The sequence below is a fragment of the Apus apus genome, chromosome 7 (genome assembly GCF_020740795.1).
Source record: "Apus apus isolate bApuApu2 chromosome 7, bApuApu2.pri.cur, whole genome shotgun sequence".
NCBI classification, from domain to species: domain Eukaryota; kingdom Metazoa; phylum Chordata; class Aves; order Apodiformes; family Apodidae; genus Apus; species Apus apus.
The window spans coordinates 25503331-25517355 of record NC_067288.1 but is presented as its reverse complement, the minus strand read 5'-3'; the positions used below and the strand labels follow the sequence as shown (position 1 = coordinate 25517355).

Below are 14025 nucleotides of genomic sequence, written 5' to 3'. Positions count from 1 at the left end.
TGGGAGCAGCCTCAGGCCCTCCTGTTGTGCCAGAGGAGCTGTGCTGACACCTGCACCCTGGCTCCTTGCTGACCTCTCACCAACTGGGGGCAGAGGGGAAATGCTGCTCTCTGCACCGTCCCACCCGCGGGGAGGTCAGACAAAGCCTTCTGGCTCAGCTAAGGGGCAGCACTCCTGTGTACCTGGTTGGCATGTATTTCTGGGAGATGACAACTGATAAAGGAAGAACCAATCAAACCAAAGAGGTACCAGCTCAACAATCTCAACTTGTCATGTTCTCATCTGCCCAGGTACGGGCATATAAACAATGCACATTCATAATCTTGCATAATGCAGAGCTGTTTGGGAAAGGAATAAGTTTAGAAGGGCTTCCTCTCCTGGTCAGTGATGACACATTCTGCATTTCAGGCTCACAATTACCCTAATTCAACCCAACCACTAAACTGATCACAGGCTCTCAAGTCAGGTATTTCATCTCTTACCATCATTTTTCTCTTGTGCCTCTTTTCTACACCTTCTGGGCAAGTTCCTGCTCATTAAAGGAAACAGGACTTACTTTTTTTTTTTTTGCTAAAAAGTAGGATAAAGCTGAAGCAGCAGCATGATTCAAATGCCTGAGGCACAACAGCAGAGCCCTGATAACCACAGAGCTGAGCTAGGAGGGAAGCAGTGTGTTTTCAGCGAGCAGTTCAGTTCTTACCTTCTACTATACTGGATTTGGCAAGGTAGCCTGAAGAGGATTTTAAAGCTCCACTGAACACAAAGAAGCTGGCACCAGTCACTGCAACAAGAACAGGAGTGACTTAGTGAGGCTTTGCCTTACACAGGAATCAAGTATCACAGCTCTATCAGCCAGAGAGGTGACTAATCTAAACCAGGACAAATGCTGCTTAGACTTATGGAGACTTCAATGCACATCACAGGCTTAGATATGGAAGTTGCAAATCACCCACTTATTTTCTAAATGAACAGTTTTTGTCAACTTTAATATATAGTCATATTTCATCCCTCTCCCCTTACACACCTCTAAGTTTCAGGACTACTAATTTAGGGTAGCCAAGTCCCTAATTAATTTCTAAAAGTCCCCACACTGCTGGCAAAGATTTGTGAGCGAGCTGTTTATGGGTCACACTGCAACACCAACCCACTGGGAAGGGCACAGCTCAAAGCCACCTGATTTAAAGTAAAATTATCTTAAATGACCACTAAGCATCATGGAATTCCTGCTGAAAATTCCTCTTCTCATCCTGTATGTAAAATGACTGGAGCCATCAGTCCTGAGTGACAGCCCTTCCAGCATGCTCCCTGCCATGACTGGGGATTACTTGCAAACCATTAAACTTGGCCTCCGACTTGCTTGGTCTCATTTTGGAGAGAGTAGAAATGTTTTTGCCAGAAATCTTCCCCAAACCTACACCATGTAAATTCTCAGCACCCTGCTGCTGCAGCCTTCCAGCCTACTCTAGAAAAATAAAGCCTGGAAATTAGATGGTCTAATTGAGGTGAACACAAGGAGTTTCTTGAAGCTGCATTATTAAAGTGGTGCTGCTGTTGGTCATTCCTATTTACCTTTCTCTCACACTGAGCCCAAGCTTCCTCCTTTCACATAGTATAAGGTCAAGCACAGGCAACTCCAACCTTCACTTGTGGTTTCCAGCAAGGCCAAAATCAGCTCTCATTCCTAAGGTAGGAATGTCTCCTAAGCCTCTGGAGCACAAGTCCTGAGCTGCGCTGTGCAGGCAGTGTAACCGTATTTACAAGGAGCAGGCTGTTGTGTGCTTTATCTTTTGTCTGCTTCATCTGTGAAGCTGCTAGAACACCTCTCACACAAATTTAGAACAGCCCCATTGACCTAGAGAAGCGTGATGTGGACTGCACACAGGATGCAAACACCACAGTGGCCCCCAGAGATCATGGATTCTACAAGGAGAACAAAACACCAAGGGGGCAAAGGGCTGATGGAGCAACATGTCACCCTTCCTTGTGCTGCATGTCTAACTCACAAAGCTGCCCCTTCAGTAAAGCCAGCAGGCAGAATTATTTTCCTCTGACCATCTAACAGAAACTTGGTGAAATGCAGACAAACCCATTGACATGCTGGAAGAGTAACACAAAGGGCAAAGGAGTCATGCAGGCCTCCTGGTGACCCCCATCCTCACCCTTCCTGGGCTGGTTATGGATGCTGATGGCCTGTGTCTGGTAATTCCCATCATCGTTCTGGACACACACCAGATGTGAGTCTGCCTTCTCGTTGAAGCAGGCTCCCCCTGCTAGAACATGCTCATTGGATTTGTTCATGGCTTTCATCATCTGCAAACAAAAAGGTTTTACCCTGTTGGTTGAGAGTTACCACCAGCAGGTGACTCTTGGAAGAGTTGAACTGGACAGAGCAAGACTCCCAACAGTGCTCATACTCCCCTGTCAGATTTTAGCACTCAGAACCATAAACTTCTTTGAGAAAGGGGGTTCAGGTCTAACAGCATCTAGATGCTTTCAAGTGTCAACTTCTAAGTAATTAGGATAAATGGTATAAGGGATAAGCTGAGCTACAGATGGCAAAAGCTACTATCTCTGAACAAAACCAAAATTCATAGGAAAAAACATTAGAAAAACACCAGGAGGAAATATCTGACTTGTTCACATAACTACAGTTGCTTGTGCCATAAACCATCCGTGCTGCCTCCACAGCTCAGAGCTAGACTGGCCCTCAGACCTGTGGCATTTCACCCTGGTCCTGCCATGAATGGACACCAAAGCTTTAGTGTCTGTGCTTCACCCACACAACTTGGTGGAAGTGGGATCAATGTTCTCATTTTGACAACTTTTTAAAAAGACCTGAATCACAGACATCCAGAAATAATTTTAATTCTCTGGAAGAGGCCTCCAAAAAGCATCCAAAAGCATTTGTGATATTTGTGCACTTCACATTTGCTCAGTTACTATTCGACATACATCTAGTTACATGCCTTGACAAAATATTACTGTAAATTATACAGCTTCTGGTAATTCTGGTAATTTATCCTCTTTTCATGCAAGCTCAGACTACAAGATTTTTTGATTGGAAAAGAAAACTGAGGGAGTCTTCTATCTCTGGAATTTGTTTAAAAAAAAAATTATATGTGCGCTTAAAAAACAAAAAGCTAATTAAATTACACACACACACCCCCAGTGAAAACTCTGATGAGAAGGAAAATGCTGAACTATTGGACATCTAACAACATTCAGCCTCCCATCCTCTGCCTCCTGTAGCTGCTGAGCCTGCACACCACACACAAGACATTGGTCTCTTTCAATCTAACAGAAAACCTTAATTATAGTGCCAGGAACATTAGCTGATGCTTAGTATTGACAAATGTGCACAGGTGTAATGTTTGGGGAGGAAACTTAATTAAGATTTTGCATCAGTGTATTTCATTATCCAGTTTATCATGTCATGCTCCAGAAGCAAGATTTTAGCTCAACAGATCTTCATGGAGCTCTGGAGCTCCCTTGGTGTAATAAGAAACAAACTGTGATGAGGCAACTGATTAAACAATGACAGTCCACTTTGCTGAGGGACTAAACAGGCAACTAAGTATCACTCTAAGTTGTAGAAAAGTAAAATAATTTTGAAGCTAAAACTATGTATTTAATAAGAAAAATATATATTAATTTTTAATTTAATTACATCTGAATTCTCCACATTTAGTCCATCCATGAGATTTAAAACAAGTTTTTAACTTTCTAGATAGTCTGAGTGACTCTCTTTTCTAAATAAATACTTCTTTACATGAGAAAAAAGTAAAGGTCTTGTGGTTTAATTCATCTTAATTCAATCCATACCCAGATGAAACATCTCTAGTAATTCAATCTTCCAAGTGGACTGCAAGCAATAATGTTAAATAAATAAGACTTTCTCCTTAAAAAGCCAACTCCTTGCTTCCCCCTGGGAAGAAGAGCCCAGCACCATGCAGAGATGTTGCTGAGCTGCATGACAGGGATTCCCTGACAGCCCAGCCCTGTGCAGTGACTGGCACAGGACTGGAGCTGGCACACCTGCACACACCTGCACACACCTGCACACTCTGAACTGCTTCTTGTATTTAATTCATGCCAACCTTACTGACCTTGCCCATTTTCTCACAGCTGCATAAAGAATTAACACACTTTCTATGAGATCCTCTATCTTCTTTCTTCAACAATTTCCTGTTTTTCAAGCTTCACATTAAGAACAACCTTTTCCTTTTTTTCAATGTATTTCTTTGTTTTACTCAACTGCTTCTTGCAGGGAAATTCTCTCTTGAGAGGAAGCTGTCTTCTGCTCTGGTATTACAAGAACTTCCACACATACCATTTTACCTAGAAGCTTTGCTCTCCCACAAAAATGCTGACTGGTTTCAAAATACCAAGTTGCCCCCTTCTCTTCAGACAGACCACAAAATCAACCACATTTCTCCATTCCTCTCTTTCATCATTGTTCAAATATTTTGTCACTCAGCTTTCTCAACAGCACTAAATCCTAAAGACACTGATAGATTTTCTCACACCAGAAATCAGGTATAAAACTTAGATTCTCAGATATTTTCATGAAATGAACAGCAGTCCAATAAATACAAGCAAATGCTGCAAGTATGCACACACAGCATAGCTGAGAAAACCTAACACACTTTTTTTCCTCCTAGTTTACCTAAAAAAGGTAAAGTTTCTCCACTTACTTGCTCAAATCAAACCAGTATTTTCTATTACTTGCAATTATACTTTATGTAAACTGCAAAAAAGATAATAAATGGTTTAAGAGTTTAATCAATACTAAATTGAACTGCATTTTTCCTGTGGAGCCACCTTCACTCACTCTCAAAACCTGTGTGCATCATGCATTTCTCATTGGCTTTGGAGGCAGTTTTCCCTAGTGGTAGTGAATGAAATAAAATTCTTTTAGATCCCAGCTCCTCTAGCCACAAAACAACTGTACACAGATGTATTTCTTATAAGCATTACCTCGTTGTATCTGTTGCTAGGAATTTTTATGCTGGTTTTCCTGACTTCCATATCAACCACTAAACCTTGGACCACAGGCAGCGTGTACTGGTAATTTCTGAAGTCCTGGTAATTAAAACAAGTTTTTAAAAGTTAGGCATGATCATCATCATTAACACTGTAGGTTTCATAACCATCCTAGTGACTACTAGTTAGCCCATTAAAATAATTGTGATCAGTGACTGAAAGGCGGGGAGGGAGCCAGACATCACAGCTTGTAAACTACATGATTCAAGTACATAAATGACAAACATCATTAGGAAGAAATCCTTTGGTGTGAGGGTGGTGAGACACTGGAACAGGTTGCCCAGGGAAGCTGTGGAAGCCCCATCCTTGTAAGTGTTCAAAGACAAGGCTGGATGGGGCTTGTAGCAACCTGGTCTAGTGGGAGGTGTCCCTGCCCATCCAAGGAGCTTGGAACTAGATGATCTTTAAGGTCCTTTCCAACCCAAACCATTCTATGACTCTGTATCATCATGACTGCTAGTAATTTCACTTATTTTTTTATATCAAAATTAATATTCCACAGCCTTTAATGTCATCACTGTGTGTAAGAAAATTTGCTCTCTGTGTTCTATTAGTGTAAAGAGTTGATGGTTTTTCTATCAGTGGAATTAAATCATGCATCAAAGAAAATGTACTATATTGAAAATATTATCAAAGTAGGAAGAGCCAGTAACTTCAGTTGAGTCTGTATCATCAGAGAGCTGTGGCTGCACACTGTGATGACCTAACACTTCTGAGGAAGGCATCTGAGCAACTCCTGAGCCTGTTTCTGGGCCCAGACATTCCCAGGTGGCCAGGTTTTGGATGTTGATTCGGGTACCTTTTCACAATTCACCGTCTTGTTGAGAGCTAACATCCAATACCAGTAACAGGACGCCAGTTCACCCCAACGCCCACCAATCCTCTGGTCATCTTCTAAGCATGCCAGCTACTACGTGCAGCAGGAGTACAGTCCTCCCCACATTGATCCATTCATGCTGATGGAATGTGCACACTCGGCCTCAGCACTTACTGCAAGAAGGTTCATAATCGTGTGTCCCGTCTCTCCAAACAACGGCTTACGGAAGCGGACACTGAAAAGTGGGCACGGATAAACTAGGATAAAACACAACAGAACAGATCAGACTCCAATTTGCATGCTGAGATTCTGCAAAACATTACTCCAATGCAGTCTCCTCAGCTGGATATGGTCAGCAGCAGCAAAAGAAGAGGCTGGAAAGAAGACCAGAGTTGAAAAGTAAAAGGGAAGAAGGGTTTAACGTTACAACGCACCTTACACGTGTGCCATGGCTCCTTGCCCACCACTCCAGAACCAATGGGAGGAATCCTGTGGAATGCTTACAAGTGCCACACTGCAGGAGTGAAACAGAGTGATCTGGGCGCTGACTGCGAAGATGACCTTTCTAAATGCTTTTCTCAGACTGCTTCTGGGAAATGGCTTCTGCCTTTTGTATGACCACCCTGCTGCACTATAGCACCCCAAGCTTCCAGCTTCTGTGGCTGACACGTGTGACATCCAAGTGATAACACTGAGGTTATTTCATTTTCTGTTTTCATAATTTCATAAGAACGTGGCACGTTCTCTACGAGAAGATGTCCAAAACAATTCCATTGACATTTATGGTATGTCAGCAATGCAAAATTCCTGCATTCCTTAGTTGACTTAAACATTCTTGTAAAATACCTATGATGCAATTCCAAGTGCAGTGTATGGATCTGGCTACATGACATTATGTTGCAGCAGAAGCCAGAACAGTGCTTGAAACATGACTCATGCAGTAATATGTAATGCCAAGGTTTCCTGAACATGTTTGAAGGCAGGTTCCTAAGCTATCCTCAGGCAAACACTCAGCCTGATTTCCCAGAAGGCTGCACATCTTCATGGCTCCCAGTGTAGTCAGAAGGGGCTGCAAACACTCAGCAGGTTTGAATAACATCACCAGGATCTCCTGAGAGAAACAGGCTCCAGCTTCTGCACACTGATGACCTAGAAGGCATCACAGCTCCTACACACAGACAGACAGCTGAGCAGCTCATGCGCCATGTCCTGAGGCACCAAGGAGAGCTGGATTTCCCATGTTTACTCAGCTACATCCTGGATCCACTGCATTCCCCGTGCTTGAGATGTTTTCTAGACATCTAGCAACCCAGAATGACTCCTGCACCTGATCTGCACATTCAGCAGCACTGGAAAACGGACAGAATCTGACCATTCCACCAGGAAAGAGGCTGTATCCAAGGAAACCTTGGGACACAAATGCAGCCCCTTCCAAGAGGGGGCTGAGGGAGTGATCTGCAATCACAGTGTCACAGCACAGGCGGATATGCCTGAATCCAAACCCCAGCTATAGAAGTGACTCAAACCCCAGCTTCCAGCTATATTCAGAGCTGGTACTTCAGTCTGTGAATATCAAAACATTTGTTTCTGTGCTCAAAAACAGATGTCACATCCAAAACATGAGCATCTTTGTTTTTCTAAATGGGGACAGGAATAAATACGTTACTCAAAAAACCTCACAGATACACACAAAAACTTACACACCTTTAACACGAATGCTTCTTCAAACAAATTTCAGCCACAGTCCTTATCCTCAGAAAGCAATATTTCTTTTCCTCTCCAGTAACATGTGTTTTATAAACAATTCCCAGTGTTCCCTAAGCATCACAAGTTCAACTTACAAAGCCCTATAAAGCATATTCTAAAACGTATTTTGTTAAAAAGGTTTGAAAAAGCTTTGAAAAAAAAAAAAAAATTAACAGACCATTTTCACAGTAATGCAGATTTACAAGAAGTGCCAATTAAAACAGCAGATAAACAAGACAGCAAATCTTGGCCCACCACAGTGGGCCATCCAATAACCTCTTTGCTCCAGTGATGGCAAGTATATTTTTGAAAAAGATTTAGCCCTAACCTTATGCTCATTTCATGTTAACTGCTAAGGTTTTAGCTGAAACACTCTCTCCAGCCTATTTTTTACTAGTTGCAACACAACTTTTGCAACAAACTGCCACATTAGTTGCCCTGCACATACATTGTTACTCTCTGGAAAAATGAGCCTGGTTTTAAAAACTTACAAGCAAATGTGCTTTCATTTCAGCACAGAAAGAGCTTAGTTTCTCAAAGGCTCCCTTGTCCTAACTACACCAGCTACATCAGATTTGTTCTGCACATTACTATTTCAGGTCACTAAGTGAACTACAAACAGCTGCTCAGAACTAGATTAATCTCAAAAATCTCCCTGATCAACCAGTACAGCTGCAAAAAGGCTGCAGGTCCCATCACCACCTCAGCACTGCTGTGCTGTTAGTTGGAAGCAATGTGGGGATGAAACACAATCTTCACTTGCCAGTTTAACCTTGTGGGGCTTTGCTGGGTAACAAATTAGGGCTGGGGAGGGGGTTGCTCTAAACAGGAATATGTTGTCCTGCAGAAATAAAGGCAGCTAAAAGGCTGCACGTTACTTACGTCTGTATTCAGCCCCAAGTCTCAACATCAGCCGGATGGGGAACACTTTAGCCCAGGGAGTTTCCCACTTCTGGATGAGGATGCCAAACAAGTATGGTGGGGTTGGGAGCACCAGGTCCTGCAGGGACTGATACGTAGCTGCAACGTACAAGAACCCTCCGTGCTCTTTGCTGCCAAGGAAGCTCTGGCTAAAAAAGGAGTGTCCCAGGTTGCCCACGACGTTACCTATGAACAAAAATGCTCGTTACTTCACTGTTCTGAGAGCTGTATCAGGAATTTAAAGAGTTTTTCAAAAGGGAAAAAAAAATCCATACCAAACTCACTTTGCCTCCTGAAACATTAATGTCTATTAATGACACAAGAAGCAATAATTTACTGCACACAAGAGGCTCTGGTTACCTCTTGTGCACAAGTGGGTAATCTGTTATGGAGTAGCTGCTGTAGACTAGAGCCACCAAAGCCATGGAATCTCCAGCTCATCCACCTATGGTGATACATGTACTTGGTGACTGCCACTGGTAGGGAGTCAGTTCTTTAGGAGCACACACACACCCCTTCACTTCTGCACCTGACTGGCTGAGCCATGGCCACAGGCCATACCAGGACAGCGTGGACAACCACAGCCCCACCACCTCTGCTTGGGGAGCAGGGAGGGCAACCACCTTCAGACACTTCTGCAATCTGCCTGTGTCATGGAGATCTGCCTGTTTCAAGCAGCAGAGGCAGTGTAATGGAGGGGATGATGCCATCCAGGGATTGACAGGGAAGAAGGGCAGCTCAGGCCAGTGTTGCTGCTATGAGGGTGGACCCTACTAAGGAGGTGGTTCTTGCAACCTCCCCCCATCAGTACAAAAGCACCCAAAGAAAGCCCGTTTTCAGTGTCTTCCAGATATTCAAGGGCTTTCCACTGCCAAAGCTGCTGTTGACTGACCTAAACTTTTAGACCCTGCTGCAATTAAAGGAGAGATGGGGACCTGGTAAAATGATCAATGCCCACTGGTTGTCCTTTCATTTAAGCAAACCACTGGGGTGCCTGCTCAGACACAGACTGAAGATCTGGGTCTTTTTAAGAATTACCCAAGAGTGTTCATTTAATTAGGAAACTTATGTAAAATGCAACTACGAGACACACAGGGGAGAAACATCACTAATTTTTACTCACATTTTTATTCTTTGATGTTCTTAATTTCCAAAAATGTTTACACTGGAATGGCTGAATGAATCTGAATGTTGATTAGATTATTACAACATCCAACACAGCATTTAACATTGAAGCAAAGAACCATGGTGTGATTCCTTTTATCAAATGTCAACAACAGCATGCAAACAATGTAGAGAACAGCTGATCACAGTTCTCCAAAGGAAGATGGAAATACTTGTAGCACCCATTTGCTCTCAAAGAAAAACACAAGTAATTTCAGAGAGTGTGATCATGGGTGATCACACTAGTCATGAGGAATCTCCTGGCTTTGAGGCACTCATGCAGGCCTCCCAGGTTTCTGCAGTAATCCCTGGCTTTCCCACCTGCAGTCAGAGGAGCTGATTTGTAATTTTACAGACACACACAAGCCAGCACTGACACCCCCAACTCAGATCAAATTCCAGAACTCTTCAGTGGCTACAATTTCTGTAATGCTCAGCTGAGCACACTTGATGCAAAGCAGCTACTGGTCAAACTGAAGGACTGACATGATTAATAAAGCCACATCAAATTTTATCATCTGCTGAAAATCACTGATCCTGCCCACGTGCAAAATCACTTCTTGTTCAGGCTGTGCTGTGACCCTACTGCCTGCCCAGAGAGTACACTGCTAATGCACCAGCAGGCATCTTGCTAGTGAGTGCAAACTGATGTACCAATTTGTGTTCACGAAAAAGATCTTCACTTATCTAAAATAGCTGCTGGCACCTTTCTAGCTCAACTCCACTCGTTTGCTTTTGCAGCTCCCACCTACCCTCACTAATCTCCTCTTCTTCATTTATACTTCCTTTCCCCTTTCCCATCTGTTCTTACCCAAATAGAAGCTACAGACCTGATAGTAAAATTCCTTGGTGAGGCTCTTGGTTCCAACAATATGACCATAATAATCCTTTCTAACCCTAAGATGTATGAAGTCCATGAACTGCTGAACTGAACCTAATGCTGCAACCTTTTCTGAAGTGTTTTCCATGTGCAAGAGACAAACTGAAGCTGTGCAACACTGAACAGCTCTGAGATGTGTGATGCTGCCCACTAGGATGACAAAGCAGCCAGACCTTTCCATTCCTGCCTGATGCCAAGGGCTGCAGCAGAAGGGGACAACTACTTCTTTTTTCCATTTTGGGAGGTGGAGCTTCAAGACTCACACGCTTGGGATGCCTTCAGAAGAATTTTTTCAGCCAACAGAAACATGAAAAGAAAACAACCACCCTCAGAGTGGAATCTGCACCTCAGCTGTTGAGCACTTTGCTACCATAAGCCACAGCACTATAAATGACTGCTTTTGACACAGGCAGCTCACACTGTGCAAACTCCAATAGGTTACCACTATTAAGAGGACAAACTCTTGGGATTAGGTAGTTGTGCTGCAATTCATTATTTATAAGAGCATGCAAGAGCCAGCAATGTGGAGACCATGGGAAGAATCAAAGAAGTGTTTTCCTACACATTTCTGTAGTGCCTTTTCAACCAAAAAAAAACAAGTCAAAAAGCCTCTTTGGGCTTTGGGTTTGGCCCACAAATATTACTGCACTGACCAGGGGCTGCCAGTAATCCCTGCTGGTTTGAAATGCTCACTTAGGTGTCTTCCTCTGATGAACAATGTACTTTGCATGTCAGTTTGGCAACCCCTTCTGGACTCAAATAAAAGAGTTTATACAAGGAAAGGTAAAGAAAAAAAGATTCCTGCATTTTTTTTATTGCCCTCAATATGTGGTGAAGCCAGTTAGGTGGTTTTACAAAAAAACAGTAAGATTAAATTCTCACTGAATCCTTCATATCTTTCATTTCATCTCAAGTCAAAAAGCTGATACTGGCATCCAGTTGCAGGGAAGGCACACACATGTGGCTGGGCAAGTTAACTGCATCTGTCTGGCCTCATTCCACTGCCATCAGTAACAACCAAGAACTCCCAAGCACCAAACAACATCCCAGCATCCTGTAAACCAAAGCATCCCAGCTCCGTAGCAAGGGATGCAAAGCAACTTTCACCTGGGAACAATCTTGCCAGATGGATTTTCTTCAAGGGTAAATGAGCACATACTCTTTGGAAAAGTAACACAAACCCAGTCACTACCACAAAGAGATGCAGAAGAGACAAAACCATGAGCATAACTTGATGGCACAACACATCTGTAGCAGATGCCAATGTTGAGAAAAAACATATGAAACTCAACATTCAGAGTTCTGGCCATACTCAGCATCTTTTTACTGAAACACATCAGCCAGTATGTTGGAAAGAACTTATTCATACAGGCAAAGGACATAACTGCTTCATGTACTATTGCTGAGTGGCAGTTACCAGCACCCAAAACCTCCTCAGTCTTCCAGTCACTCTCTCTCACACCTTACACCATGTTTGATTTTGTATCCATCTTTCCACACTACAGTTGCAGGGGTGTATTATTCCCTCACTTATTCTCTGTTCAGAATATCTACATGGGCTTCTTTATAGATCTACTCTGTATTAGCGACCACCTTATTTAATTAAAACCAGGCTGGGTAACAAATCAAAACACAAAGCTGTGACTGGGGTAGATCTCCCCACATCCAGAATATCCCCAAAACCAGGGCAATCACAAAGCCACTTCAAGCAGTTGCCAGATTTGCATTTTCACTACAAAAGTAACAGTAGCATTTATTGTATTCCACCAAAGAGCTTATGCACTAGGGCATATCTGGCAGCTCTATATTAACACATCCAACTGCATCAAAGTACCCATTCAGAGGGACAGAAGCTCTCATTTTTCCATTCACTAGACCTCCTGCCAGGCTTATAGCCAACAGAAGAGGATAATCATGGGATTACTACTACAACAGTACAACTACTACAACCACAACAGAAATCATTAGCTTTCATTTTTAAAACAAGAAAAGCAACACAGCAGGGAGCTTGATGACAGAGGGGCCAGAGGAAAAATAAAGTGATGGAAACTTAACAGTAATTAATACTTGTCTTCATTAACAATTTTTCAATGTATTATAAGTCACATGCATACGACCTATAGTGAAAAATGCCACTTTTCCTTCAAAATCTTTCAGTTGTTTTAGAGTTACAGAATCCCAACACTAGACCATATCTGACAGCAACACCTAGTACAGGGGACAGGACTGGGCCACAGGAGAACAAGTTCTCCTCTGAGGAAAGTGGGAACATCTGGGAAGAGGCGGGAGTACATAAAAGTTTGTGCTTCTAGGCTTGAATGCGGAATTCAAACCTGAGCAAGAAGAGGTAGTAAATAAAGGCAGTTCATAGAAAATGAATTGCTATAGGTCTGTAGTTAAATAAACAAAAAGGGAGTGCTGCATTTTTCAACTGAAAACAAAACCAACATAAAACCTAAGATCACTTCAAAACAAAGTCAGTATCTCTAAAAGTAATTCTTGCTTCCATTCCAAGAAAAAATACTACAAGTATCTTCTTATTTGATGGCTGTTTTTAAGAAAACCTTTACTAAAGGAGATAAATAAAAAGCATCCACAGAATTTATTTCACCTTCCTGATGGCAAAACAAATTTAAACCAATATATGATAGAATGAAAAATGAATCTGCGAGGTAGGCTTTTAAATAGTCTCTAACTTCCAGAAGGAATTTTCATTTACTCTAAATGTCCATCATCTAATTGCCAGGAGAGGTGCAGTACCTGTGAAATGGGCCACTTTGGAAGCATGGCTCCACCTACAACAGCATGCAACCTCCAAGGGATTACAACCACCACACTGAAAGCCCTACAGCATCATATCCATATAATGGATATTGAGACAGTGCATTACAAGATGCAATGGGAATTTACTGAGGTGCTATGTTCTACAGGAACTTCAGTGTGGTTTGGTACCACAGAGCAACTCAAGGTGTCTGTCTACTTCTGTTCCATGGCTGAAACACAACACAGAGCAAATCCTAAAGAACTAAAAGAACATTACACAGTGCAGTTCTTAAACAGTGAAATTTGGCTTCTGATTTACTTGTACAATAGTAAGCAGCTCTTTTCACCAGTGCAATTGTAGGATATCAAATTACTACCACTAGAGCACTAAAAAAAGAATTCCAAATACATTATGTAGGAGTTATAAATTATGTATGTCTGTAGTGTAATTATACAGAACTTCACTGAAATGTACACACCAAACTGGATTTATATGTGCAATATATAATACACACACACACTGTTTTTCATATCTACCTCTCTCTGAATAACATCATAATTAGAAGATAAAGCACTGCAAATGAGCTGAGGTTTGGAAAGGTATTTGTTTCCAGTGTACACAGGACCCATTATGATTCAAGATAATTGTACATTCTGAACCTGGCAACCTCTCTGGACAAGCTGACCTTTG

General features: G+C 42.3%; 1 protein-coding gene across 6 annotated transcripts in view; it reads right to left on the bottom strand.

The window, feature by feature from the left end:
• ZFYVE9 (zinc finger FYVE-type containing 9) overlaps window positions 1-14025 on the bottom strand; it is a 60601-nt gene that overhangs the window by 6344 nt on the left and 40232 nt on the right. For 5 of the 6 annotated variants that reach the window (XM_051625775.1, XM_051625780.1, XM_051625778.1 and 2 more), the window contains 5 exons: window positions 8489-8713; window positions 6035-6117; window positions 4978-5082; window positions 2160-2310; window positions 701-781 (listed from right to left, as the gene is read on the bottom strand). In XM_051625775.1, coding sequence (XP_051481735.1) covers window positions 701-781; window positions 2160-2310; window positions 4978-5082; window positions 6035-6117; window positions 8489-8713 — 645 coding nt within the window. The remainder of the gene's footprint in view (window positions 1-700; window positions 782-2159; window positions 2311-4977; window positions 5083-6034; window positions 6118-8488; window positions 8714-14025) is intronic. The other variant, XM_051625779.1, reaches the window with a different exon arrangement.